Source organism: Takifugu flavidus, chromosome 14 (genome assembly GCF_003711565.1).
Source record: "Takifugu flavidus isolate HTHZ2018 chromosome 14, ASM371156v2, whole genome shotgun sequence".
NCBI lineage: Eukaryota > Metazoa > Chordata > Actinopteri > Tetraodontiformes > Tetraodontidae > Takifugu > Takifugu flavidus.
In genome coordinates this window covers 5,337,665-5,364,174 of record NC_079533.1, presented here as the reverse complement: position 1 = coordinate 5,364,174, position 26,510 = coordinate 5,337,665, and the positions used below count along the sequence as shown (strand labels likewise).

The following is a 26,510-nucleotide window of genomic DNA, read 5'->3' as shown; positions in this document are numbered from 1 at the left end:
TGTTCTTCAAGATCAAAAAGCTCCTCCTCGCCACCACTAGGTAACAAACAAACATTTTGCTGATAAAAGTCTTTTTTTTACTCTGACGTGCACATTGGTTCATGTCAAGCAAAGCTGAGAAACATTGATGCTCACATGATTATCTCAAGTGAGATGCTTAAAGCTTTCCAAAAAAACATTTGCATGATCACAGAATGCAACAGATAAAGTGCAAATGGCCAAAAATAAAAATATACACAATTAGAAATCACCAGGTCACATTAAAATAATCAACACTGGTATCATTAACAGTGCCATACTCATGCTAATTCTTTTCTACATATATCACAAGATGTGAGGGTTTAGAATTGCAAATATAATTTAAAGTTTATACATTTGTTTATAATCTAATATCAATGTGTTGTTTAAAAGACTTTTAAAAGATTAAAATCTTGCAGGTGGGAAAGTAATTCTGAACCACACATTCACCTTTTCAATAAAGTTGTCCTAGTTTTTGCAACAGTGCTGAGCAAATGTAAACACAATGTCAAACTTACACAAACAGCACATAAAATAGAAAAATCTACATAAAAAATCTACATTAACATGGCTTGTACACCAGTCAAGCTGTCTGCAAAAATCCCATTTTTGGCTAACAGCTAGCAGGAGATGGGAAATTCCCGAGTCATCCGTGCTTTTCTTTTCCAGCTGACCCAAACTTCCGTCGCCTTCTTCAATCATCTGTCTGATCCAGCGTTTATGCTCATCTAGGACGCCTTCTGAGACTCCCACGCCTGAAGAGGACAGCGAAGAAAAGCAGTCTGGCCATCTCACACACACACAGACACACACACACAAACAAAGACTCACACCCCTTACCTTGGCCTTCTGCATGACGTTCCCCTTGGAGGAGACACAAAGAGACGGAGGACGCTTACGAAGCTCAGAGGCTGCATTCACCGGCAGAGTCTCGTAAACCTTCTCTACCTTGTTTGTCTGTGCCTATGGACAAACAAACATTCATTTTTCCAAACTTGTTTACTTGGATTATTGTTACCAATACGAGGTTGCATGGCAACCAAAAGGAAGCACAGTTTTTCCCATGAGTTTGGATGGATTTTTGGTCTGTTAGCATACTAACTGCTGTCTTTAGCTCAAAACATGTGGTATTAGAGCTCTTGTCTTCTTCATATCTGATAAAAAACAAATTCTTTATTGATCAGAATCCACTGAAACTGTCCAAACAAGGAATCCAGCGCTGGGTGCATATCAGCTCGCTGTAGTGGGGTAACGTTATGAGACGGGTTAGTTGGTAGCAGCTACCTTGAGGATGAGCTTGTTTTCAGTGGGAGGACCTGTGGAGCCTCTAGCCAGAGATTTCTTCAGATTGTCTTTGACCTCTGTCAGCTTGAGCTCCAGTTCAACCCTGTCCTCCTCTTTCTGTTTACACAGTGTCTCGAGTCTGGCTAACCGCTGGTCTAAATCATGACCTACACTCACACACACACAGACATGCACCTTTGTTACTGCTGCTATCAAGCGGTGCCAAATCAAGCATTTCTGTGTGTCTCACCTGTGCGGCTCTTCATCTCCTCTTTCACCTCCCTCTTCTCCCTGCGTAGGGAGACCAGTGCAGACCTCAGATCTTCCTTCTGCTCCTCCAGCTCCTCCTTCTGTTGCAGGTAACGCCTAGCGTCCTCCTCTGCACGCGTCTTACCATACCGTGCGTAGTGATTCACATCTACAGAGGTAACAGAGAAAATCTGAGAGGATGAAGCAGCTGCTGATGCTGTCACAGCTCATAACAGTAGCTTCAGGTTAGGAAGAGCAGCCCCAGAGGATCCTTTTAGCAGACTCACTAGAGACATGTCTCTTGATGGAGGCTTGTTGCTCAGTCTTTTCTGAGTCCCGACTGGAGAAGGAGGCGTGCCGCCTTACTTGTGCAGTTCTACTCTCAACATCACCATCCTGTAGGAAAATCAACACAATTTGATGTAAAAAAGAATATTTTTTTTCAAAATGAGGTTGCATTCAGGCTCATTAATTTATAAAAACCAGAAGTAAAAATGATGTGTGAGTAACAAGATTAGGAAGATAGAAATGTACCTAATTTTAACTGAATTCATGATGGATTTCTCACCGTAACACTCTCATAGACCTCATCATAGGTTCTGGAGTCTGTTGAGGCACTGCTGGAGGAGGCAGCAGTAGTTGTGGCCCATCTGAGAGCCCAAAGACAGACGGTTGTATTTAAGGAAAACACAGTAAACATGTCTGGGGACAGAAGATAGACGGATAAGTGACCGACATATTTTGAGGGAGTGACTCACAGGAAGGAGTGTCTGGCAGCATGTCGTATGTCAGTGAGTGTGTCCACATCAATGTAGTCGTAGTGCAGCTCCTCAGGGGGGCTGGTGCTGCCCGTCTCTGCAAACAACACACCCAGCCAACGGCCCAGATCCTCGGAGCTGCTGGCCTGATGGACAAAACCCAGAAAAATTCAGAACACATCACTGAATCATCATGTCAGAAAATCACTGTTGGAGTCACTGCTGCAGGAGATCACCTCTAGGGACGCCACTTCCTTCCCTGACTGCCGGATGCAAAAAGAGAAGGGATGTTTAGGGCCGAGGCCCCCCGGCACCACCTCTGCACCTTTGAGCGGCACCATGACAAGAGGTGGCCGCTGGTCCCCCGGGTCCTTCTGCAGGTACAGGCTTCCACCTCGCACCACACACCAGCGCTCCTTCCAGGAGCCGCTCAGACACACAGCCAGGAAGCCTGTGGAGAGAGGAGGAAGACCAGACACAACTGGTTCTCATCAAGGGAAGTTTGCTTGTATTTGGTAAGTAAGTTGCTTCTTCACAGCATCCTTACCACATCGGGGGTTGTCATGGTGACTGGTACATGAGGGGAGTTCGCCTGGTAAAGGAGGTTTCTTTTTGGAGAAAGTGATGATCCGATTGATCTTTTTTCCCGCCGCCCGGCTCATAGATCCAGTCAGCTCAGAAAAGGTGCCGCGCTTTCCCTCTGAAACAAAAACAAAAATCATCAGGAGCTGAGAGTGGATCCATCACACTGTGTTAAAACAGAACACTGGGAAAACAACAGCCATAAAGGCCTTCAGGTCAGTTTGAAAGGTTGAGAATATGAAAGTCCACCAGGTCAGGAACTAACTGGGTTTCAGGTCCCCTGGAGTGTTTTGTTTATTCAAGCCTTCTCTCAAGTATGTTATAGTGACTAGGCTACTCACAGCAGGTGCTGCAGCGCTCCGTCTTGTCCACTTCCTGTGATGTCAGCGGGACACAATGGCAGGAAGTGGACAGGAAGGATGTCATATCTGTTCATGCCTGGCTTCCCGTTCCTCCCTTGTGTCTATAGCAGTTCAGTCAGTAAAACAACAGAAATGTTTGACCTACGCGCCGACCCATTAACACGGAGCTGCACAGTTACACTTCATAGCTCCTTGCATATGTGCGTACGCGCGTGTGTGTGTATTTAGGACAACAAGGAAAGTGACAATGAAATAACCGAGAAAATCAGAAAAGCTGCACCTTCCTCTCAAAAGCATCAGCAGTTAGAAGATTAAAATGATAAAATATTCCAGTCTGTATCATCTCTTTTCTTGAATAAAGGATGTCATTAATATTCTAATCAACCAAAGAATCAAGCACCTGGCTGCTGTACACCTCATGACTGTTACACCCTGGAACACCTGTTTTATACCTTTATACTATCTTCATGTACACCTAAAGGTTTACACCTACTCAGGGGGTCGGTGGTGTCCCGTCCTGCTACAACAATCTGGTTGTCCGCCGTTGGCCCACTGTCTGAGTCAGACATCTGTCGATCACACTGCAACACCTGGAGGAATAAATACAATTAATGTTCATCAAAAGACCAAGTTAATATGGTTTATCTGCTTTATCTACTTTTTAAAGCCTGATGGGGTTAAAGCGCAGAGCCACAGCCCAGAAGGGCCTCAGCAACAGTCAGGCGCTTTTCAGTTTGGAAGAGCTCAAAGAAAAGACTTTAGAGTCATTCACAGATGCTCGTTAAGAAACAAATACACCTTATCAAGTTCCAGCTTCCTCTGTACGATGGGTGAAGTTGACCCATCCACTCCATCAGAGTTGCTACATTTGCTGCCGACATCTTGGACCACCTAACGACAACGAGGCAGGATAAACCTTAAACCCTCTCTGGTCATCATCATCAAAATCATCCACATCATCAGCAGAAGCAACAGGTACAGCAGCTGCTACTGCAGCAGAAGCAGCTACAGCAGCAGCTGCTACAGCAGCAGAAACAGAAACAGCTACAGCAGCAGAAGCAAACAGACCTGGAGCCATCGGTGGGCCTGCTCTTTACTCTGGACAGCCAAGACTAGCGCTTCACCTCCAGGCAGTGAGAAACGCAGCTCGTGTCTCTTCTTCCGACCTTCCTTTGGGACATAGATGACGTTGCACAGGTTGAGGGGGAGCTCAGTGTGGGGGCTGCTGTCTTTGATGCTCTTATAGCACTGGAAAAAAAGTATTTTAAAACCTTATTCTTATTCAACATAAGTGCACATAAGTGCATAAACCAGGATCAAGTGCGGTTTACCTGCAGCTTATTGTCTCGAACAACCACCAGCTGTTTGGCCCACTGTCCAAACCGTTTCTTTCTCAGCAGGAAGGCGCAGATTCGGCAGTCTCTGACTGGAGCATCTGGGTTTTCCTCAGCCATCCATCTCTGAGGTCGGCCATGACCTTTGGCCTCTTCATCTTCCTCTTCTTCATAAGACTCATAGGAGCTACTCAGAGCATCTGAGTCATTGTCTGAGCACAGCAATATCATAAATCACCATTAAAATTAGATACCAAGCATTAAAAAAACAGTAGAGAAGACTCACAAGAACTTTTGGGGGTACCGTTCATCCTGGTAGTGGGATAGTTATTGTCTGCATCTTCATAATAGTCATCCTCAACAGAGTTCCTAGAAGCTGCAGGTGTGTAACGGAGACACTTTAGTATTCTGTAAGCTACAGCGTGATAGAGACAACATGCTGGTTTACACAACTGTTCATATTTGTAGTGAAGTACTGAGGAGCAGATCCAGGATCCAGCGGAACCGCCTCTTCGTAGTAGTCATCAGGCAGGGGGGTGGTGGGCAGAGGAGGGGGGGTGTCAGTTGGTGTCTGAGGGAAAGATGAGACGTTTCATAGTATGTCCTTCACATAGACAACAACCCAGAGAAAATCAGATTGGCAGACTGACAGAGTTATTAGGAAGACTCTTCTCTTCATCATGCTGCTCTTTCTGCTCCTCTGGTGATGCACTGAGCATGTTCAGGTCACAGTCTGGCAGAAGAAGAGAAGGTTAGCAGCAAATGTTCTAAAACACTGTAGTAGCAACAAAACAAGAGAGGACTGTATTGATGCGTTTGTACTCTGAGGATCTGCTCACCAAAATCTTCAAACAGGGACTCCACAAAGCTGGTGCCATTGCCATAGAAACAGCTGTTCATGTAGACATCTGATCCATGTACTGAGGAAAAGATAAAAATAAGATCAGGTGAGGATGGCGGAGCCAAAACCATGGACACAGGAAAAGGTCAAGTATCTAAAGTCATAAAATGATCATTTGCCATTTCTGGAATTGTTTCAGAATTACAGTAAGAAATCTTCAAATGTTTGTATTAAACTGGAGTAAAACATGCTTGGAGGTGTGTGGAACAGTGACAGTGTTTCCTTTTCTTTATCCTTCTCCTCATCCTCTTTACTGATGAGCTTCACAATTCATTATCCTCTTATCCGAATCCCTTTATCCTTCCTGACATCCTGCGTCCGTCCCTGTCAACAAGCCCCTCATCTGCACGCTCACCATGTTGCAGGTATCCTGTTGTCATCTGCATGTTGATGAAGGTGTTGCACATTGGACTGATGACACAACAATCTCATTAAGCTCTCTTATTCTAGCACACTTCTGACCTTCAACATGGAATTGCTTCATTTGATGCTCTGCATTTACTCTTGAGCAACTTCCATAACCTTGATTAGGTCACAACCCCACATCAAACTTCATCATCCTGGTCATCTTATCAGAGTACCTGAGAGCTTCAGCGAGTCCAGGATGTTACGTACGGAGGCCATCTGGTTGGCAGTGGCCTGACTGACTGTCTCCTGGTCCAGCATCTTCAGTAAAGCCGCCAGCTCGCTCACGAGGTGCTCCATCGCCACTGAAATCCACGAGACAAACAAGAGGACACTTTACTTTGTCTGCAGACAAATCTTCTCTGTCAGCATGAAGGAAAGATTTCATATGGTTAAAATCACGAAGCCACAGGCGTGCAAGGCCAAAGAGGCAATGGCAGCTAAACTAGCAGCCTTCCAGGCGAATGAGGTCACCTTGGAATATAGCCTACGCCAGCTGACAGGGAGGAGAGATTTTACCATTCAGGCATCGTGTCACCCAATTAAACCTGCTGGTCTTTTTTTCGGGAAGCAAGACTTTTCTGTCCGGTTCCTTGGTGATCAAATCCCACTCAAGTAACTTCCTCATTCAAGACCGGCATTCTGCAAGGGAGTGTGTGTGTGTGAACTTTGTGTTCACCTTGAAATTGTTCCAGAACCTCTGCCACAGTCATACATCCTGGCCGCAAAGATGAGGGAAGGCAAAGGGAAAAGGAGGTGTGTGTGTGTGTGTGGGGGGGGGGGGGGGGGGGGGGGGGATTTGAGGGGCAGGAAGCTTTCTCCCCTAAAGGAAATGAAGCCGGTGTAAAGGAGGAGCTGTGCATTTCCACCAGAGGTAAAATGGTTGGGCTACATTTTTAGAACTTCTGAGTCAGCTGCAACCCAATAAATGTGATAAAATGAACCATTTTATTGACATCAGACCAAAATGGGCCCTTTTCTCTCTGGGTCCAGAGGAAACTATTGAACCTTTCTCATGGCTGACTGGCCACTGCTGCAATGGCTGCTGGGAAATGGTGGCTCTTGTTCTAAATAATTAACTGTCTTTATTTCCTCCAGACCTACAAAGTTACAACAGAACTCATTTTAAAGCACATCAGATATTTGGTTCCATGTGTCGGACTGGTCTGATGAAAGAAGAAAACTCTGAGTTTAATGATCAAGAATGGAGCTATAATAAGAACTCACAGGCTCCTTCTCTTCTGTAGAAGAGAGGGAACAAAAGGCACACACACACGCGCAAACATACACACACACACACACACACACAGTCTTCCCCTTCCACCCCCATTCCCACAATACTCTATTGTCTTGGCCAGGTCTACATTTAGATGACCACAATGCTCCACAGAAGACAACACAGCATCAGAAACTCCAACAATAATCCAAAACAGGAACCAGCACACAAACACACACCAAGAGGGGTGTGGAACAACACCACTATATGGCTGCCATACTGATGTACAGGAGCTGTGTGTGTGTGTGTGTGTGTGTGTGTGTGTGTGGTGTGTGTGTGTGTGTTTGTGGTATTCCAGCAGCTGTGGTTTCCTGTCTTAGTTGTCAACAGACGCTTCTCTTCATTCCTTCCTCATATTAACTCTCCTCCCTCCTACAGGGAGTCTCTTGCTCATTAAACCTCCAAACATTCACATGATCACTGCATCTTCTTCATCATCCTTTCATCTACTGCAGAATTAATCAAGAATAGCAGAAATCTACACAAAATCTACACAAATGTCAGGATACCATCAATAACTGCACAGACGTCAACATGCAGGCGTCCCTTCCCTTCTGTGGTGGAGCTGAGAGAATCAGCTGTTGTGGAGAATTCTGTGCGTTGACACCACAGAAGGATCTTTGTAACCTCTAGTGCGCACGCACACACACACACACACATACACACACATACACACACACATACACACACATACACACACATACACACACATACATACACACACACACACACACACACACACACACACACTTTCCTGTTTTTGGCCCCTGGACACAATAACAGAACCAAACGATCATTTTGAACAAGCGCCAGAGGAGGGGTGGAAGAGATGTTTGTGTGCTTCCTGGGGACGTTCAATCATAAGACCAGAGCCACGCGACTCTGCCTTGGACTGATGTGGTCTGCTTTACTTGTTCTATTTGCCACCACCACAGTAAATATCACGTGAAGCTTTAGCTCCCGTCAAATCCGAGCCCCTCCCTGAACCTCTCCCCTCCTACACGAGCTGTCCTCTACTTTGACACGGTCTGAGGGAACTCTATTGTGTAACTTCCAGGGATTATGGGATAAAATCATCTTACTCTGTTCAAATCTCTTTTACAAGCTTGAGTGAGTGGAGCTGAGAGTTGAACGCCCCCCACAGTCCCAGAGGCTGATGTCTTCCCAGATCCTGCATTCTCCATTCCACTCCTTTATTTCTATCCTTCTTGCTTTCTTGCTCCTTTTCTTTTAGCCGTTTTTCCTTCTTTGACATTCCCACGTCCCTCTTCCAGACAGCCATCCTCTTCAGACAGGGGTCAGAGGTCAAGTCTTCAAGACCTCCTCTGAGACAAAAGTCTTCTTCTGAAAATTCAGCAGCCGTTCATTCATATTGTGACAAGAGTCGATGGTGTCAACAGCCGTCGGGGTTAATGTCCAGTCAGATGCTTTAAAAAGCTCCAGACTATGAATCTGGCAGTTTTCCTTTAAAAGAAGCAGCTGGGAGAAAAAAAGTGTTGCAGAATTTCATCTGTCACATTCTTGCAGTGTCTTATTACCTTTCTATAAATGCTGAGGACACGAGGGGAACAACGACATGCTGAGCTTTGAGTAAAAGGTCCAGAGTGACGGATTTACAGGGGTAGATAGAACAACCGGGATAACAACCTAACATAAATGGTGGAGACAACAAATACAAGGAGACAAGTTCTTTAGACTAGCTTAGCCACCGTCCTAACCCTTTAGACCAGCTTAGCTATTGTCCTAACCCTAACCCTATAGACCAGCTTAGCTACTGCCCTAACCCTAACCCTTTGGACAAGCTTAGGTCCCATCCTAACACAATAGACTAGCTCAACTACTGTCCCAACCCTTTAGACTAGCTTAACTACCACGCTAACCCTTTAGACTATCTTAGCCACCGTCCTAACTCTTTAGACAAGCTTAGCTCCCTCCCCTCCATCAAATCCATCAGGCACACTGAACCCCCTGAAGTGAGACCAGAGCATTCCCAGCAGCCAGTGTTTAGGATGCAGCTCTGTAAAACTCCTCAAGAAGTAGGAATGTTAATACTGATGTTAATAGGGCTTTTCTTCTGGATACTTCTCCAAGTGTTCATCTTTCCAGGATCAATCGATTGAACCTAAAAAACAGCAATAACAGGACTGACAGGACCAGGGAGCCTTCCTGGTCTCTTTGCTCCAGACTAAAAAAAAACCCAGGCACAAGTTGGAAACCAGTGATACAGCCACGACCAGAGATTAACATGGCACTTTTCATCTAAATTACATCAAAGATTTCAAGTCATCCTGCTAAACTTGCCAAAAACAAAAGATCTGCATGATCTAGCTGTTCATGAGGATCATGATTACTGGCCATTTGGGGTAACAAATGAATATAACTAGTCAGTGATGAGAAGGAGAGGAAGACAACTGCAGGAGGTGAAACCTCGAAGACTCAGGGTAGAGGTCAAAGACAGATGACTGCTGACACAGGGAGCCACAGGCCTACGTTCTTGGTCGTCTGTGTGGCAGTGAAAGTGACAAGAAGACGTCATTTTTGCGAGATTTGAGGAAAAGAATGTTTAACTACAAAACAAACTTTGTTTCCCCAACCAAAAAAACTAAAGTAGCACCTGAATCCTAACTTCATAATTCCAGCTCACTAAATACAACAGAGGCAATATTAGGGCAACCCCACAACATGCAATTTGCTCTTTGACCACAGGCTAATCGGTTTCAATCAGGTTAATGGACTAAGGCATTGATTGTAAACTTTGCACAAGCAGCAAAACTTTTGAAGAGTTTTCCAGCTAAGTAAAATGTTGGCTGCACAGAAGCCTTAGAATTCACCCTGGTTCCATGGACAGTGAGGGCAGGTGAGGGGATAAATACATGGTTTATATTAAATTTGGGCTGCAGTCTGTTTTTGCAGCCAGATAAGAAATCAATTACAATTTATCACAAATACCAGAGTGATGCCACTCTGATTATCTGCCATCCACGGTGTCCCAACACGTTGGGGATAAAGCCCATGCGCATCGAGGAGCCGTTAAGCCGCGGCCGTGTTGGGCTCGGATTGCATCACTCTACCTGCGCGAAGATTCCAGCTCCCTCCTTCCACGCGCGGCGCATCGACATGACATCACTCCCCACCGCGGCGCGAGGTACGCGTCCGAAACCCGATCGACTTGCTCCTTTTCTTTCCCAAATTTAGTTTTGAACTGCGGCGACTTCAGCACTGATGCTGCTGCTCGGAAGGAAAGTTGTGGGACGCTCACAGCAGGAAAGTTGTGGATTTCGGACGTAAAGCGCGTGCTTGGACACTTTTAGAGGATGGATGTCAGAACTTCCGGTCAAAGTTAGTGTAAATGTTAATGTGCGACAACACCAGGATCACTCACCGCTCTGGGGGTTAGGGTCCATGTCGCGTCCTACACCAGTCTCACTGATCCCGGAGAAGTTTCATTGATGTGATGGTCGTTGGCTCAGCGGGACTCCGTCATTCTCTACCCGGCGGAGTGAGTTAGAGAGGCGGATTCGCTTCATAGCTTCGCTCGGTGGTGGCAGCTCGGGGCTCCGTGCTCCACCGGGTCCTAGTGCCGCTCAGCTGAAACATTGTCCATTTTAATTATCAAACATGGTGTTTGAGTTTTTAAAAAACAACATTAATGTCGTCACTGTTTTTTCTGTATATAGAAAATAATAATATGCTAATTACAGTTTCAGTTAAAAGAAAGAAAGAGCACCATTGGATTTAAGCGTTTATTGGAAATAATAAATATATATAACTGTTTCAAGCTTTACATAAGTTCTGCTTTCATCTCTTCACTTTCTTTTATTAAGTTTGCCATTTTGCTTTAATATTACACACACAATAAATCTGACAAATCAATAAATTTAAAGTAGCATTTCCTTTCTAGATGGATTGCACAGGTAATCACATCAAAATTGACAGCACGCTGCACCCTCTGCTCTGGACTAAAATGGCTTCAGAAAAACTAAGTAGTTGTCGATATTAAATCATTTACTGTCTACCCCTTATAATAGTTCATCTTTTTAATCATGACCTTTGTGTCTGAAGGACTGCAGCTGCTTCCCAAACAGATTCTTTTATTTTAATTTAAAATTCGAGTTAGACTCTTTGCACTGGGCCTCACTAGTACCTCCTGTTATCACACCGCCACCTGCTGATTGGACACAGAGAAGCAGTCATATTATCTCCACTTACTCCTGCACCATCTGCCTCCTACTTTTTTGTCTCTTGCAGCCTCGAATCATCATTAATGGAGTCTGCTCCCATTTCCTTTTTCTCTTTCTCGTTCCGGTCCTCCTTAGGTCAGTCAAAATCATCGTGGGAAGAGCTGGCCAAGCCCTGGAGGCTAACCGTTCTGCTCTGGTTCTCATTCTGGAGCCTTTTTGGAGGGTAATCATTAATGGCTTAGATATCTCTGACACCCTCAGAAGAGTCTGACCTGTTTCTTTAATTCATTTTTCTTCCACTGGGCAAGACGATCAAAGGAAGACATGGACATTCCAAAGACTCTGTAGAACTCTTCTGGTGACAGGTGACGCTGGCAAGAGAGAGAAAACAGAATCATTGAGGAGTTGAAAAAAGAACAAGAAATACTTGCTTATGCAGTCATCGCAAACTAGATGAGTCACACAAGAAATTGTATTTTGGACATAAATTACAGCAGACCATGCAACATTGACCAGCCATGTTACATGAAGTGGGTATAAAAGGCAATTTAATGAGTTTAATACTAACCACTTTACTGCTATTTAGTGGCATTACTGTGTTATTTTTTTGTTTAACTGGTACCTATCAAGGAAACAGTATAACATCAAGCATATTGGGCTATTAATAGTTTCAGCACAGGACTGGCCCCAACACGCTGAGATGAGCTGCTGGTCACAGGACAAATAGGACAAACATCAGATCTACAGCAAACATGAAAGGATGCAAACTCCAAAGTATGCTGAACGATAGAAACAGGAGCAACGCTGCCTCGGTGGGCTGCCAACAGCATCAGATGCGGGTTTAAACAAACATTCCAGTGTGTCCATGATACACTGTCAGTTTACCTCAAGCCTCGCTCGGTCCACATCGCCCGGGAGCCGCTGCTGCCCTCTGACTGACACCATCAGAGCTTCGTATGGATAAATCTAACCAGCAGATGTGCAGTTCAGGCAAACATCTTCTTTAATTGTCTACACTAATCAGAAACTATTTAGCAAATAGCTTACCTTATACTCTGGAAAAAAGAGAGTAGAACAAACAATTATAATGCTGTTCAGGGTTACATACATGACATCAGGTGGTAAATTTACATGTAAACATACCTCTTATTTGCCAATTGACTGCATTTGTGCTGTCATACTGGTAATAATCTGCTCCAAAACTTCCAGACTGCCAGAATACCAGAAGAGCAGTTTAACAAATATGAGCTGCATGATATAACGGATTTAATCATCTACTGTTGCCAATACTGTCTTGTGGTTTAAATGCCTGTTTAATAATACCAGCATAAGAAAAACAAACATAAATATGCATTTTGCATATAAATGCGAAAAAAAATACTGCTTACTCTCTTCAGCCCACTCCTGCCATAGCCTGGTAATGAGGATGATTTGGCAGCATAGGAGTCTGGAAAAGTAAACATAAACACAGGCAGCCATAAACAACCACAGGGATTATGTAAATGAATAGAAATACAGCAAATTCAGCATTTTTGTGTGAATGGGGTAAAGATTTAGTTTACAACAAAAATTCCAGAGGCACACATCAAAAAATTAAAATGATATCTGTTCCAACCAAAAGTATATTTCTACATTATTTTCTTCAGGACAAAATTGTTTCAGGAAGTATATTTCTGCATTATTTTCTTCAGTATAAGATCGTTTTGGGAAGCAGCAGCACCGCTGATGTCAGAGGTGCACCTCTGCAGTTCCAACAGCAGGTTAATAACACATGACTGTTTGAGGTCAGTGAAAAACCAGGGGAAAAGGACAGAGCTTCAGTACCATTCATTATCCAACCTGTAATCATAAAAGAAAGTGTGTGTGCGTGCGTGTGCGTGTGTGTGTGAGCCAAATTGACAGAATGGTGAATCAGAGGAAATGCAGCCAACTGTGTCACCATCCTTAACTCACCGCTGTCTGAGCCGTTGATAAACCTGGCTGCTGAAGACATGGAGACATCAGGCAGGAGGGAGAGAGACAGAGAGGAGTTGATTTGCTCAGCTTCACAACCTTGAAAGCTTCTTGTGACATTAAATAGTGCCAAAGTTTACTGGAAGGTGTTCAAGATGAAATCTAAAGAATGTCTTTAGTGCCTGTATTGAAGCCTGCAGAGCACCCAGCAGCACCAGATATACAATCATTCAAAACCAAATATTAACCTCAAACATGCAGTTTAGAAATGGAAAAGAACCAGAACCAGTCAGAACTGATGTTACTGTGTAAAATGCATTTTCAAAGCACCATTAAGCAGGTACCATATAAAATATAAAGCATCATGAACAGTGATGTTAATAGTGGATACATTCAGCCTCCGGCCACGGGCACACTGCCGTTTGACTGTGCTATGTCCTCATATTTGTGAACTCAGACAATAAAACACAGTGCCACAAACAGAGGGGTGTTAATGGCGTCAATATTCCCAACAAGCCCAGGCCAGCTCCAGCGCCCTTTCCTGAGGCCACCAGCACGCAGAGTCCCACCCCCACAGTCCTTGCCACCGTGAATGAAGCCTAATAAACTGGCTCTGATCCATCCGGTGGTGACCATCTCTGTCTGCTGTCTCTGTGCACGCTCCCTGATGCTGAGTTGCCTCTCGGCTTCATGTCATACATCTTCTCAGCATCCCACTCTGTCTTTTCCACCCCTTTATAAATGGAATTGACTCAGTTCCTCATGCACACTCCTTCCTCCTCTTCCTCCTCCTCCTCCTACACATCTTTGATTCCCATCACAACACTCTCTCTTTATTTCCTTCCATCTCTGTCTCTGTTCACCTGGTGAATGCAACGAGGAACAAGATCGATGAGGGAATGAATAGAGCTGGAAACCCCCTCAACGTTCTCCTCCTGTCCAAGTGAGTACACTGACTTCCAAACCTCTGACCTTCTCTACAGTCCTCAACATAATTTATCATCATGGTCCATGTCAAAATGAGTGAATAATTAAGGCCATGACCTGTTTTTATTGTTTCACTGTGAATAAGCACTTAAAACGTGCAGCTCCTCCTGGATCCTCAGGGTGGCTCAGAACCAGCAGGTTCTACATCTGCCTGGAGTTCTCCGGCTTGGCAGCCAGGCTGCATCCTACTCAGCACCAGCAGCAGATTTATTCTGCTCTCCATCTTGTTCATCCCACAGAGAAAATCATCTGTTGGCTAAAGAAATTCTTTATTTTCCAACCAGATCTCAGAACCACTGATGATCAGTAATCATCTGGTTATAAAATCAACATTTGTTCCTCACTCACTTGCATTTTGCCGATCAGAAACATCTGGCAGGCTCAGTACTGGCAGCATTATTAATATTAAGAGCAAATTGAGGTGCCTTTTTAAAAAAAAAAAAAAATTGATGTACTTTTTCAGTAACTGTACTTTTATTCTATTTTCTATTGAGGTTTTGTGGAGTTAAATAATCTTTTAACTGCAGATTGTACAAGAGTCAAACTCTCACAGATATTGACGGAGCTGAAGCCCAGATTATTCAGCGCCTCCTTGCTGCTACAGCGGGAACTACGATGGCTCCCCCACTGTTCGTTGTCATGACAACCTGACCGCGCCCTCATCTCCTCCTTCAGGATCATCCTGCCAATTCCCTTTTGGGGGAAAGAACGATGACGGGGCGGGATGATGTTTAAATGGGTGGGTGGGGGGGGGGGGGGGGGGGGGTTGACAAGAGCATCGGTTAGAAAAAAGGTTTTAATTAGCTCATTAAATATTAACAAACACATTTAAACCCAAAGAGGAACAGTCTTCTGTCCTTACTCTGTTTAGATTGTGAGTCCATCTGTCCTCCTCTCCTGCAGATGAAAACCTTCTCAGTCTGGAGACTGGAGACAAGAGCTGGAGATAAACTAATGTTCCTGGCCTCTGTGTGAGTGTCTCTTTGTGTGTGTCTATGTGTGTCTGTGTGTGTATCTCTGTATGTGTGTGTTTGTGTGTGTCAGTCTGTGTGGGACTGTGTTTGTTTGTGTGTGTGAGTGTGTGTGTGTGTGTGTGTGTGTGTGTCTGTCTGTCTGTGTGTCTGTATGTGTGTGTCTGAGTTTGTGTCTTGGTGTGTGTGTGTCTATGTGTCTGTGTGTGTGTCTGTGTGTGTACCTTTTGGAGAGCCAGAGTAAGGGAAGTAGTTGGTGTCATGGCGATAAAAGTCGTTAGAGAAGCAGCCTGAATTGAGGAGGTTCTCATTTACTTTCATCTTGTTGGCATTTAGTGAACCGTCTGAAGGAGGGAAACGCTGTCAAAACTAAAGAAGTAAATGGATTTTTCTTTCATGTTGTTTCTTTGATCAGGAGATGTGAGAAAGAAGGTCAAGGGAAGCATGATGTGCCGTATTTCAAAGGTTGTTTGTTTGAGTGTTGGGGACAAGAGGAGGAGCTGGGGGAGGAGGGGAGGAAGAGGAGATGAGGAGGTGGAGGAGAAGGGGGAAGAGGAGAGGGAGGGGCAGAGCTGGATGGGGAGGAAGAGGAGATGAGGAGGCAGTGGAGGAAGAGGAAGGGAGAAAGAGGAGAAGGAAGAGGTTGATGAGGGAAGCCAAGAGCTCAGTTTAACAACCAGCTTGTGCTCTGTGGTAAAATTCTCTTTTTAGTGAAAAAAAACCTTTTCCAGGTTTTTTTTACCATCGACCCAAAAGGTGGATGATGCCCTGGTTAGGGTTAGGGTACTAGGGTAAGGGTCCTAGGGCTAGGATCCTAGGGTTAGGATTCTAGAGTAAAGCTTAGGGTGCTAGGGCTAGGGTCCAAGGGTGAAGGCAAGGGTCCTAGGGTCAGGGTCCTAGGGCTAGGGTCCTAGGGTTTGGGGTAGGGTCCTACAAGATAATTTTACAGACGCTGTGCAGGAATTCTGGGGCTCCATCCAGGATTCTGCATGTGTGTGCGTGAAGCTTAACGCTTGTCTTGGCCTGAGTGGGCATCTTACCGGGAAGGTAAGAATGTAGTGCACAGCCTCCATGACAACTGTGAGCTGGAGAGTCAGTGAAGGTGGAGCTGCAGGAATCTCTGGTTCTCAGCTCAACATCATCCAAGAGCTCCTGGGGGCCATCATACAACAGGTGCTTTCATTTATTAAACATTAGAGGAGAACATAGAATTTCAGCCACACTGAGGCTACTTCATAATTCACAACAGCGCTGAACATGTGCTCCTCTTTAGTGTTTACGTGATTATAACACAATTAATGATATATGCTAATGTCTGCTAATTATAAAGCAAGAGAAGGCAGTTAGTTAGCTTAGCATCAAGACTGGATGCAGTGGAAGCACTGAGGCTGACTCTGTCCCAGTCATCTGCAGGTTTTGATGGTCTTCCTTCTGTACCTGACCACAGCTACGTCGCTCCAGCGTGTCCTCCAACACACGCGTATGCGTGTGGTCGGCCTGGTGAAGGATGAGGTCGGGTTGCTGGATGTCATAAAGGGCTCTGACCCTGGAGAAGGCTGTCAGCTGGTTGTAGTTGCAAACATCACCATGAGCGTTGGACTGTGAACCACGAGAGGGAGACACACCTGCTAGCTAAAATGTTCCAGCTAACATGTGAGCAATGAAATGTGGGCGATCATTACACTCATCTAGCTGCAAGGTTCACATGAGAGTAAGTCTAACTCACATGTATGAGATGCCGAGGGGAGCCGAGGAGTGACGAGCAGCCTGGTGGAGAGAGAGATGCCGTCTCAGAGCTCCGTCTCAGCTGGGGACAAAGACATTCATAAGAATGGACATTTCTGTACCCATGAAAGCACAGAGGATGAGGAGGGGAGAAAGAAAAGGAAGAGGAGGGGAGGGGGAGAGGAGGAGGGGAGGGGAAAAAGGATAAGAGGAGGGGCGAGAGGAGAGTAGGAGGGGGAGAGGAGGAGGAGGAGAGAGGAAGAGAAGAAGAGGAGAGGAAGGAGGGAAGAGGGGGGTAATGGGGGAGAGGAAGGGGGTGAGAAGAAGGGGAGGTGGAAGAGAAGGAGAGGAGGGGTGGAGTAGGATGAATAGGAGAGGAGGAGGGATGAAGAGGAGGGGGAGGAGAAGAGGAGGGTGAGGGTAGGGGGAGAGGAGGAGGAGGGGAAGGAAAAAGAGAGAATGTGGAGGAGGAAGAGGAGGAGAACTCACCCTGAGTCTTCTCTCCAGTCGAGCTGCTTCTTTACACATGGGGTGCCAAATCTCTGAACCTGCACACACACACACACACACGCACACACACACACACACACACACACACACACACACACACACACACACACACACTGTAAATATCTACTGTTCTATAATCAATCTGATGATTCATGTGTGGAATAAAAAGTGCCACGTGTGTGTGTGACCTGTTTCATTCACAATTTATATAAGAACAGCAAAAGAATCAACTAATATTCTATATATATATTATATATTTTTCTATATTAATGTGAAAGCAAGTTTTAATCTCACTTTGTTATATTAGTAAGATATAAATTTCAACCTTTCCATTAAAATTTAAGACTGTTCAATGTATTTTCACATCTTAAGCAGCACAAAGTAGAGAGTAAAACAGCAAAGACAATTAAACCTGACCCCCCACATTTGCAGTCACACATACAGACCCACACATTCTGTAGGAGACATGAACAGACATCAAGATCGGAGACGAGGAAGAGCCACCTTTGGTGGGAGGGGCACCACACTCAGAGGTCACGGTCCACCACCACAGGCTGCGCCCCCACAGAGACCCCAACCTGGCCCTCCAGCCACCCGGGCTGGAGCCGTCTGTGGGACTGCACCGCCATTGGTAGACCAGAGACACCTCCCAGACTGGCAGCCCCCCTGAAAGGTCTAAAGGCTGAGAAATGAGCGACAGGCAAGGATGATGAAAGGAGAGTTGGTCTCATAACCAGTTAGATGAGAGATCACTGAAGCCCTCAGAAACACATGAAGATCCACCAGACTGTTCTACCATCACCTTGGATCTTCTGTGGGTTACTTGTCTGTCCTCACCTGTCAAGTACATTTCTTCTCCCTCCCTGAAAGTGGCATTACAGCGGGCACACCGGGCACAGCTGGGGTGGTAGCGCCTCCCCCCAGCCTGGGAAAAATACAGATAAGCTCACATGATGCTTTTTTAAAAGTAGCTGCGGCATTTAATTAGCACATAGATGCGACCCCCACCTCTAGGACATGGCCGCTGATGTAGCTGCTGCAGCTGTGGCACCTGATCCCAAACTGGGTGTGATAGTCGGCCTCACAGTATGGGACCCCCTCCCTGCGGGGACCACAGCAACACAATTACCCTAGAGACATTATGATGTACAGTAACGTCTTAGCTGCACACGTGTAGCATCAAAGCACCTACTTGCTGATGTACTCTCCAGTGAGGATGCAGCCACATGTGTGGCATTTGAAGCAGGTGAGGTGCCACTGCCGCTCCAGAGCCAACAGAGACTGCCCTAGTTTGATCTCCTCACCGCAGCCACCGCAGTCTGGGGGAGACGAACGGCACCAGAGATAAGAGCTGCGGGAACATTTAGCATCCTCCTCCCATCCCGCTGGATGCACTGGTTACCAGACGGAGCCACCAGAACCAGGTTACAAGCCTACCTGGAGCAATAACCCAGCTTCTCTGTGTGTGTGTGTGTGCGTGTGTGTGTGTGTGTGCGTGTGTGTGCGTGCGTGCGTGCGTGCGTGCGTGCATGCGTGTGTGTGTGTGCTTGAGTATCTTACAGCTCGGTCCGTGGACCTTGACAGGCTTGTCGGTGCCCAGAGTGTGTGAACACTGCTGACACACACACTTCTTCCCACAGAAGGTCACCCTGTCTCCAATGGGGAACGGTCTCCTGGCAACACACAGGCAACTTTTCACAGAGAAACTCTTCAGATCTCATTTGTGTCTCATCTCATTCTAAGGCCAAATGAAGAGACGCTGTTGGGGTTACAGGTGAATGAACCAGCTGAGGATCATCAACCTCAACACACCTGAGATTAAAACCACTCTGATCATCTTTTTCCCTTGGACCCATGTTCATATCCCTACCTGGATTTATCATATTTAGAATAGTTTTATTTATAATAAAAGACACTTAAAGCGGGTAAAAGGGGACAACCCTGGACGGCAGCTGAGATGAAGCCTCTGTGTGAAGGCCACCGGTCCAGCAGCTGCCGCTGATCCACTTTCACTGTTAGTCCTTAAACGTGTTAGCAGAAGAATGCTGGAGCGTGATCGTACCTACAGACGCTGCAGACAAAGCAGGGAGGGTGGTAGGTCCTCCCCAGGGCCGACACCACCTCTCCAGTGATGTACTGGTGGCAGCTGTCACACTGGGTCCCATAGAGCCGCTGGTAATCGTCTGTGCAGATGTACTGGCCTGAGTGGTGGAAGAACCCTGAGTTCACCAGGTCACAGCCACATACTGCACAAGAGAGAGGGAAGAAGAAATGCTGGATTCACCCTAAATCAACACCTAAAAAGTCTACTAGTCTCCTATTAGTCTACTACTAGTCTACTAAGTCTACTATTTAATCCCCATCGGTCATCAAAGGTGGGGTCAAGAGTGCCATCTGTCATCCACTCTGACCTTGAAAGGGTTACAACTGTAATCTGATTAGAAGTTATTTGAGTAGTAAACTTCTAATCTGCCTTTCTGTTAGGGTGAGCGTGCTGACAGCTGGAGAACAGAGGCGCCTCCTGTTTAGGGGCTGATCTACTGATATCTGTGTGGTCAGAAGGTGCAGAGCAGCACCGTCAGGTGATGAGGCTAACAGGAGGTCCTTGATGCTGAGATGATGGTTCGCTTTCTGATGGAGCTAAAACTAGAAGAGTGACTGGACCTGATCAGACAGACAGGTAGGCAGACAGACGGATCTGGACATTTACATGGGACTAGGCCAGTGTCTCCACTGTCTCCAGTGTCTACGTGGAGCCCAGAGACTCATGGACACCAAGAGATCCACATGGGACCAATAATATCCACTTTATTTATGTGAGCCCATGGACATATTACACCCTAATTAAATAAAGCTAGTTTAGTCCTGACCCAGAATAAATGACATCTTTAATTTGGGATTTTGTTCAATTCTCCAGCGTGAAGGTGTCAGCTCACAGCCCGAAAGCTTCACACGGATCAAACAGATCAAACAAGAATGACTGAAACCCTCAGCCAGAATCATGTGATGTAATGAAAGTTTGCCACATTTACGCTGCTGCCACCTTATTTATTTGACAGAAGTAATTTCTTACAAGTACGTCGGGGCTCAGGTGTCTGATATCCACACAAACATGGCTCAGACTGCTAAAGCATGCAATTAAAATGCTTTTAGCTGCTTTGTTGTGCTTTATTACAGGTATAATAAAGGCAAAAAACTTCAAAAATAGCAGAGGTGAGATTGAAAGTGCATAAATGAGCCTCATTTGTTTTCAGCACATCAGTGTCAAAGTGTTAACAAAGTGCTAACATTGTTGTTTTAAATTCATCGTCACTCCTGTTTTATGAAAAACGCGATCATCTCCTGTTTTCAAAGCCAAACATGGTGGATTTCCGCGTGTAGGCAGGTGAACTCTGCAGTAAAACATGTTCCATACACATGTCTCTGAAATCTGCAATTCTTTATCTGCAGGCCTTCAAAAGTACAAAGTTGTCTAGGAAAATTCACTTTAGGTCAGAAATAAAACACAAATCAACACAAACTCAATCATGTCCAGCAGAATTTTCCCCTCTATGTTTAAACAACTGTTCCTCCTCCTCCTCCTTCTCTCCTACAGCACCTCTGACCATGGGTCAGCTTCAGCTGACAGATGAGTCTTTAAAAAACAGCCGTTAACAGTGATATACAGGCTGCAACACCAACAACGGACACAACCTGGTGCTTCCAGTCCTGCCAGCAACAGAATGAATTCACATGAAGCAGGGCTGACCAAGCCTTTCCTGCTGCACAGATTGACCTTGAAGTATATTTCTGAGGATCTCTGTGTGGCGGCAGTATGAGGATGCACACACACATACACACACACACACATAGTGGACCTGTAAACAAGGCCTGAAAAAAATTAGAATGTTGACGTGGTGCAGAGAGATTAGAGCTCTTTGTCCTGAGTTTTCAGCTGTACGTGATGCGTTCAGTTTAATTTAAAGAGAGTATTATTTTAGACGAGGGGAGACATGCAGAATAGAGATGACGGTAAGATGATGGGAAAAGGAAAACACTAAGCATGTGTGAGGGGGAAGCAACCACATAGGATGCGGCGGTAGAGATGGAGAGGGCCCGGGGGAGGCATCGGTGAAGCTATTGATCCGTCTGTCCAGCACACGTCTGCCATCCTGTCACCGGCCTCCTTCGTCAGTAAGCACCATAAACATGCAGCACCATTTCTTCTCTGTTGCCTCATTAGTTTTGTATAACTGGTGGGAAATGAAGAGCAGCCACATTTTACATGAATCTAACTGCCTGATTAATTACTAAAGCAGAGCAACAACCAGGTCGTATCAGAACACCACAGTATATTACCAACAGCATGGGTGGCAGTTTGAATAGCCCACATGATGAAGGACGGGTCAGAGGCTCCACACAGGCAGGGCTGATTACTGTGAGCAGGTAGAGCTCTGGTCTTCACAGGTGCCATCGAAGCATGACCAGGGGAAAAATTACTGCCACCTTCGCCCTGACTCCATCAGCTAAAACTCATTTAACCCTGTATGATCAATCACCCCTAATGATAAATACACTAATATCAAAGAGAGAACACTCCTGTCAATAATCTGAGCCTCCTGGGCTGCTCAGTCACACAAGCCAAGTATTCAGTCAAATGCAGTTTTAGCCATTTTTTACAGACTGCAGGGTTGCAGAAGCAGAAGAAACTCGAGTGTGTTTGAGCAGATCTCAACCATTTCAGGATCGTCTCAGGCTGTGAAAGGATGTTCTGAGGAAGGCTCAAATCCTACTGACTGATGGGGTACTCACAATGACACTTATGATGAATGTGAGGTGGTTTTCTCATGCACACGGTTAACATGTTAGCTTAAGGACACCGTGTTTACACCAATAATGGATGATTGCAGAATTCCTCCCAGAAATTTGTGGCTATCCAACAGCATTTGTGATGCTTTCACTCAGAAATAAGCTGAATTATTTAATGAATTATCAACAGATAGCAGAAATTAAATGATTTTTGCTTTAATTGATCATTGCTTTAGTAAATGAAGGCCCAACTCTCCTTCAGTGCTGCTGGTTCCTTCATTATTTAATAAATGTGGCAGAAACACACAGAAATGAGCATCTCAGAAAATAAACAAATGTGTGTGTGTGTAGGTGTTTTGTTTTTTTTACCTTGGCAGGTGAAGCACTGAACATGGAAGTGTGTGTTTTTGACTCGCACCACCTCACCGCGGCAACCCTGTCCACAGCGCTCACACACAATGGGGGAGCTTCCACCGCTGGAGGGAGAAGAGCTGCTGTTGTTGTTCCCTCCATAAAGACTTGATTGGTACTGAACTGGTAGAGAGAGGAGAGCAAAAGACACGTTGTTGTCGCTTTCTTTTCATTTCAGCTGAATAATCTGATGAAAGCAGGATGGGGAGGCTATCCCAGAGAGCTGAAGCAAGACTTCTGGTCTGACAGCCACACAGCCAAACAAGCCTAGACACAAGTGGAGTCCAAGAACATCTACACACACTGATGTTCACCTGTCAAGTCAGATGGATGAGTGAGTTTCTGCTCTGCTCCTGACTGAAACTCTGAGACCACAAGACAACTAAAGCTCCTGTCTCACTGCACCAAGTATAGAATAATAGTATAATGACAAACACACACACACACAGGTACACACACAGATGCACACAGGTTAAGCTCATAACAGCAAAAACAGCAAAATGGAGATACAGACTATTGAAATTATAATGTGTGTGCCTGTGTGTGTGTGGACGTGTGTGTGTGTGTGTGTGTGTGTGTGTGTGTGTGTGTGTGTGTGTATGTGCGTGTGTACAACATAGATGCTGGCATTCTGGCACTGGCTTTTGTAGACAGATGGGAACACAATTCGCAAACAGACGGACGGACGGACAGACAGACGGACGGACGGACGGACGGACGGACAGACAGACAGACAGACAGACAGACAGACAGACAGATAGATAGATGGATAGATAGATAGACGAATGGATGGGCAGACAGATAGCAAATAAATAGATTTTAGATGTTACTGGTTTTGCCATAATAACCAGTCTGCACTGCGTGTTCAGGTTATTTTAATATGTGCAACCAGGACATAGGACATCAGAGATGAGCTCTGATTCGCAGCAGGAATTCTACTGAAAAAAATTCTAATTCAGGAAAGAAAACCCAGTTTTACATTTGTAAGGAGGGAAGGATATCTGGATTAGCTTTTTTCACAATGATTAAACTGCTGTTACAGTGAATAATAAAAGTAAGCTTCATGAACAGAGAGGCCGGATAACATGATGAAATGCAGTCCCAGTAAAGGGTTCGCTGACCAATATCCGCAGCAGGCGGTCGTTTGGGTCCACTTTAAGTAAAACCCTCCCCAGACAGTCTGTCATAGACCAGATGGAACCTGAGAGAAGAGAAGGTCGTACCGTTTGTGGGCCCGGTCATGATGTGAAGTCCAAACGCGTGGATGATGGTGCTCTGAGGGCCGGACAGACGCTCCCCGTCACCTCTGCCCTCAAACTCCCCCTTTTCCTCAGTGTGGGTCCGGAACGGCGGATTATTCTGAGTGGCAGCCGTCCACACTAGTGTAGCCCTCCGCTCTGCTCAAAAGACGTTTGTCGAGGAATTAAACAGCAAATGAGTATCTCTGTCCTTCTCCACATGCATCCAGCCTCTCCCTCCTCCACACAGCAAAGACCAGCGGTGCTCTGGTCCGGTGCGGAGGCGTCCATCCCAGCACAGAGAGGCGATGCGCGCACGCAGAGACCTGCGTGATTGTGCGCACCACGACGGTGCCAAAGCTGGGACACTGATGGAAGGAGAGAGCTGAGATCTCTGAGGGCTTTGGCTTGTCAGAGACCATCTCACCGGCGAGACAAGCTCTTCCTCATGGGCACATAGTGCCACATGCTGTTTGTGATCTGAACTACAAATTACCGCGCGGCTTTGTTAATAACATTTAACATTTTTATAACAAAAAAACATTTTTTTCTATTTGGCCAATAAATTTAACGATAGTACATTTTGTGCAGTGGGTTAAAACCTATAGCACCGTTAACAAACTGTGCCTCTATAATAAAGCGAAAATGTGGATAAGGTGAGTTTAATATTTGCCCAATACTTTTTATTTATTTATCTAACCAAAAGGGCCCCAAAACGAGTTTCAAAGGATCCCCTGCAATACACCTACCGGTATGTCTGAAATATAAACATTACTCCATTACATTAACATTACATCACCAATTATTTTTGTGTGGTGCGTTTAATAGCGGCACAATTTTTTTCAGTGTTTCACTTTTATCATAAATAAAGGCTGCCGGATAAAAGTCTGGATTCTTCTTCTGGTGCTCTAAAATGAATTTTGCAGAGGTTGCGACAGCGCCCTCTACGGCTCCCTACCAGATTTAACCCCATAGAAGAAGACGTCGTTGACTCTGACGTCATCACGCACGACAGCGTGTGTAGCGCCGAAGCAACATGGCTCTGAATAGAGGTTTGTTAACTTCTGTAATCATAAACACAGAAACTTTTTGTTCAAAGTCTTTTCATCTTACTTTTATTGTTTGGCATATAGTATATCGTGACCATATATTTGCATTTCCAGTGTAATTTGTTATCACTGCCATTATATTCCCGCACAAGCGTCAGCTGTCACTACCTTGGCAGTTAGCTAGCTAGCTTTATTTTTAAAGATACTACGACAGTTTTAATGTTTAACATACTCATACCTGTAGAAGTTTAAGAGAAGTGGCAACTACTTTTGTGACACGATTGAGAAAGTTTCCCATTCAGACGTGTATGCGTATACACGCGTTGTGTACGCATACATTAAATGGTTATTTCCTGCAGATGACGAAGACTTTGAATTTGAGCCTCCAACCGAGGCGGAGATGAAGGTGATCCAGGCTCGCAGGGAGCGACAGGACAAAATCAGCAAGCTAATGGGAAATTACCTTCTCAAAGGGTACAAGATGCTGGGCCAATGCTGTGATCTGTGCGGGGTGAGTGGTCGTGGTGGCCTTTAACAACTTAAAGAAGGAGAGTAAATGTAAGATGTTAATCAAATATGTTCGTTGTGTGTCTGCAGACAATTCTGCTCCAGAATAAACAGCAGAAAAACTACTACTGTGTGTCATGTCAGGAGCTGGACTCGGATGTTGACAAAGACAACCCCGGTAACTGCACACACACACAGTTGGCTAAAAACACAATACCTCTCGAGTTTTAGGTATTTGTGCTTTAGCTAAAATAATCACTTATTACCTATGGGGATTATAGTTGTTTGATGTGATGGTTCATTGCTTGATAGTTTTTCGTATTTACTGCTTTTGCCCCCTCAGCCCTGAACGCTCAGGCGGCCTTGTCACAGGTGAGGGAACGGCAGCTGGCGGCCCAGACACCAGCACAGGTGTCACCCGCTGAACTCAATGGAGGCCCCAGCACCAGTGGCACTCAAGCAAGTGTGTCAGTCCCTAGACCGGAGCACTGTGAGGGGGCTGCTGCTGGTGGACGAGTTACCTTGCCTCCACCTGCTGCTCCTTCTCCTTTAACCCCATCCTCCACTCCGGTCCTCACGCCTGCGCGCCCTCCAGTCAGCCCACCGAGCACAGCCACCCAGAACATGCTCCAGGAAGCAGAGGAAGCCGTTCTCACCAAACTTCGCTGGGCCACCAACCAGTTACAAAGCTCAGCTTCTGTGGAGACCAGCATCCAGCTGTGCAGCCTCATCACCAGCTGTGCCAGCTCACTGCGCAGCCTCAAAGATATCAGTCAGTGACCATCAGGGATTCCCAGGAATGCTGTGTCCACTCACCCTCCTGTCCTGAACCACTGACTCTGCTTCTCCACTTTGCAGCTTCCCACTTTGACTGAATCTTTGCATTAAGCCGAGTTTTGAAATTGTTCGAGAAATGCACTTGAAATAGAATTAAAATGTCAGAAAGCTGCTCTTCATTTAAACACGTGTGACTAAACTGTGTTACACGTTTTCATCGTCAAGTACAAATATTTGGATCTCC

At 45.5% G+C, this 26,510-nt stretch overlaps 3 protein-coding genes across 10 annotated transcripts; 1 reads left to right on the top strand and 2 right to left on the bottom strand.

The window, feature by feature from the left end:
* Positions 1-54: 54 nt before the first annotated feature.
* Positions 55-10,723, bottom strand: afap1l1b (actin filament associated protein 1-like 1b). Of its 3 annotated transcripts, XM_057055421.1 has the most exons (20): positions 10,552-10,685; positions 10,241-10,473; positions 6,070-6,198; positions 5,427-5,507; positions 5,238-5,320; positions 5,041-5,158; positions 4,874-4,963; positions 4,585-4,799; positions 4,322-4,501; positions 4,052-4,144; positions 3,747-3,843; positions 2,857-3,009; positions 2,546-2,760; positions 2,310-2,455; positions 2,120-2,201; positions 1,839-1,947; positions 1,553-1,720; positions 1,303-1,469; positions 859-981; positions 55-773 (listed from the first exon to the last, which is right to left on the bottom strand). In XM_057055421.1, the coding sequence occupies exons 3-20, from the start codon at positions 6,191-6,193 to the stop codon at positions 747-749; spliced, it is 2,271 nt and encodes a 756-aa protein (XP_056911401.1). In that variant the 5' UTR covers positions 6,194-6,198; positions 10,241-10,473; positions 10,552-10,685; the 3' UTR covers positions 55-746. The 3 variants fall into 3 exon arrangements, with proteins under 3 accessions (XP_056911401.1, XP_056911399.1, XP_056911400.1); XM_057055419.1 differs by lacking the exon at positions 10,241-10,473 and having other exon boundaries at positions 10,552-10,723; XM_057055420.1 differs by lacking the exon at positions 10,241-10,473 and having other exon boundaries at positions 4,892-4,963; positions 10,552-10,723.
* Positions 10,724-10,898: 175 nt separating this feature from the next.
* On the bottom strand, positions 10,899-24,382 carry LOC130538128 (actin-binding LIM protein 3-like). 6 transcript variants are annotated; one of them, XM_057055435.1, is made up of 19 exons: positions 23,919-24,381; positions 22,654-22,818; positions 19,559-19,742; positions 19,057-19,169; positions 18,689-18,890; positions 18,505-18,598; positions 18,334-18,421; positions 17,476-17,534; positions 16,988-17,068; positions 16,699-16,860; positions 16,302-16,413; positions 15,486-15,605; positions 15,153-15,187; positions 14,842-14,983; positions 13,304-13,333; positions 12,739-12,797; positions 12,494-12,560; positions 12,236-12,405; positions 10,899-11,721 (listed from the first exon to the last, which is right to left on the bottom strand). In XM_057055435.1, exons 1-18 carry the CDS (start codon positions 23,935-23,937, stop codon positions 12,371-12,373), a joined length of 1,767 nt encoding a protein of 588 aa, XP_056911415.1. In that variant the 5' UTR covers positions 23,938-24,381; the 3' UTR covers positions 10,899-11,721; positions 12,236-12,370. The 6 variants fall into 6 exon arrangements, with proteins under 6 accessions (XP_056911415.1, XP_056911412.1, XP_056911413.1 ...); XM_057055432.1 differs by having other exon boundaries at positions 15,153-15,217; positions 23,919-24,380; XM_057055433.1 differs by having other exon boundaries at positions 13,304-13,330; positions 15,153-15,217; positions 23,919-24,380.
* A 459-nt stretch (positions 24,383-24,841) lies between these two features.
* znrd2 (zinc ribbon domain containing 2) lies at positions 24,842-26,451 on the top strand. The gene is made up of 4 exons (XM_057055474.1): positions 24,842-24,985; positions 25,342-25,493; positions 25,580-25,667; positions 25,833-26,451. Exons 1-4 carry the CDS (start codon positions 24,970-24,972, stop codon positions 26,267-26,269), a joined length of 693 nt encoding a protein of 230 aa, XP_056911454.1. The 5' UTR covers positions 24,842-24,969; the 3' UTR covers positions 26,270-26,451.
* Positions 26,452-26,510: the final 59 nt, after the last annotated feature.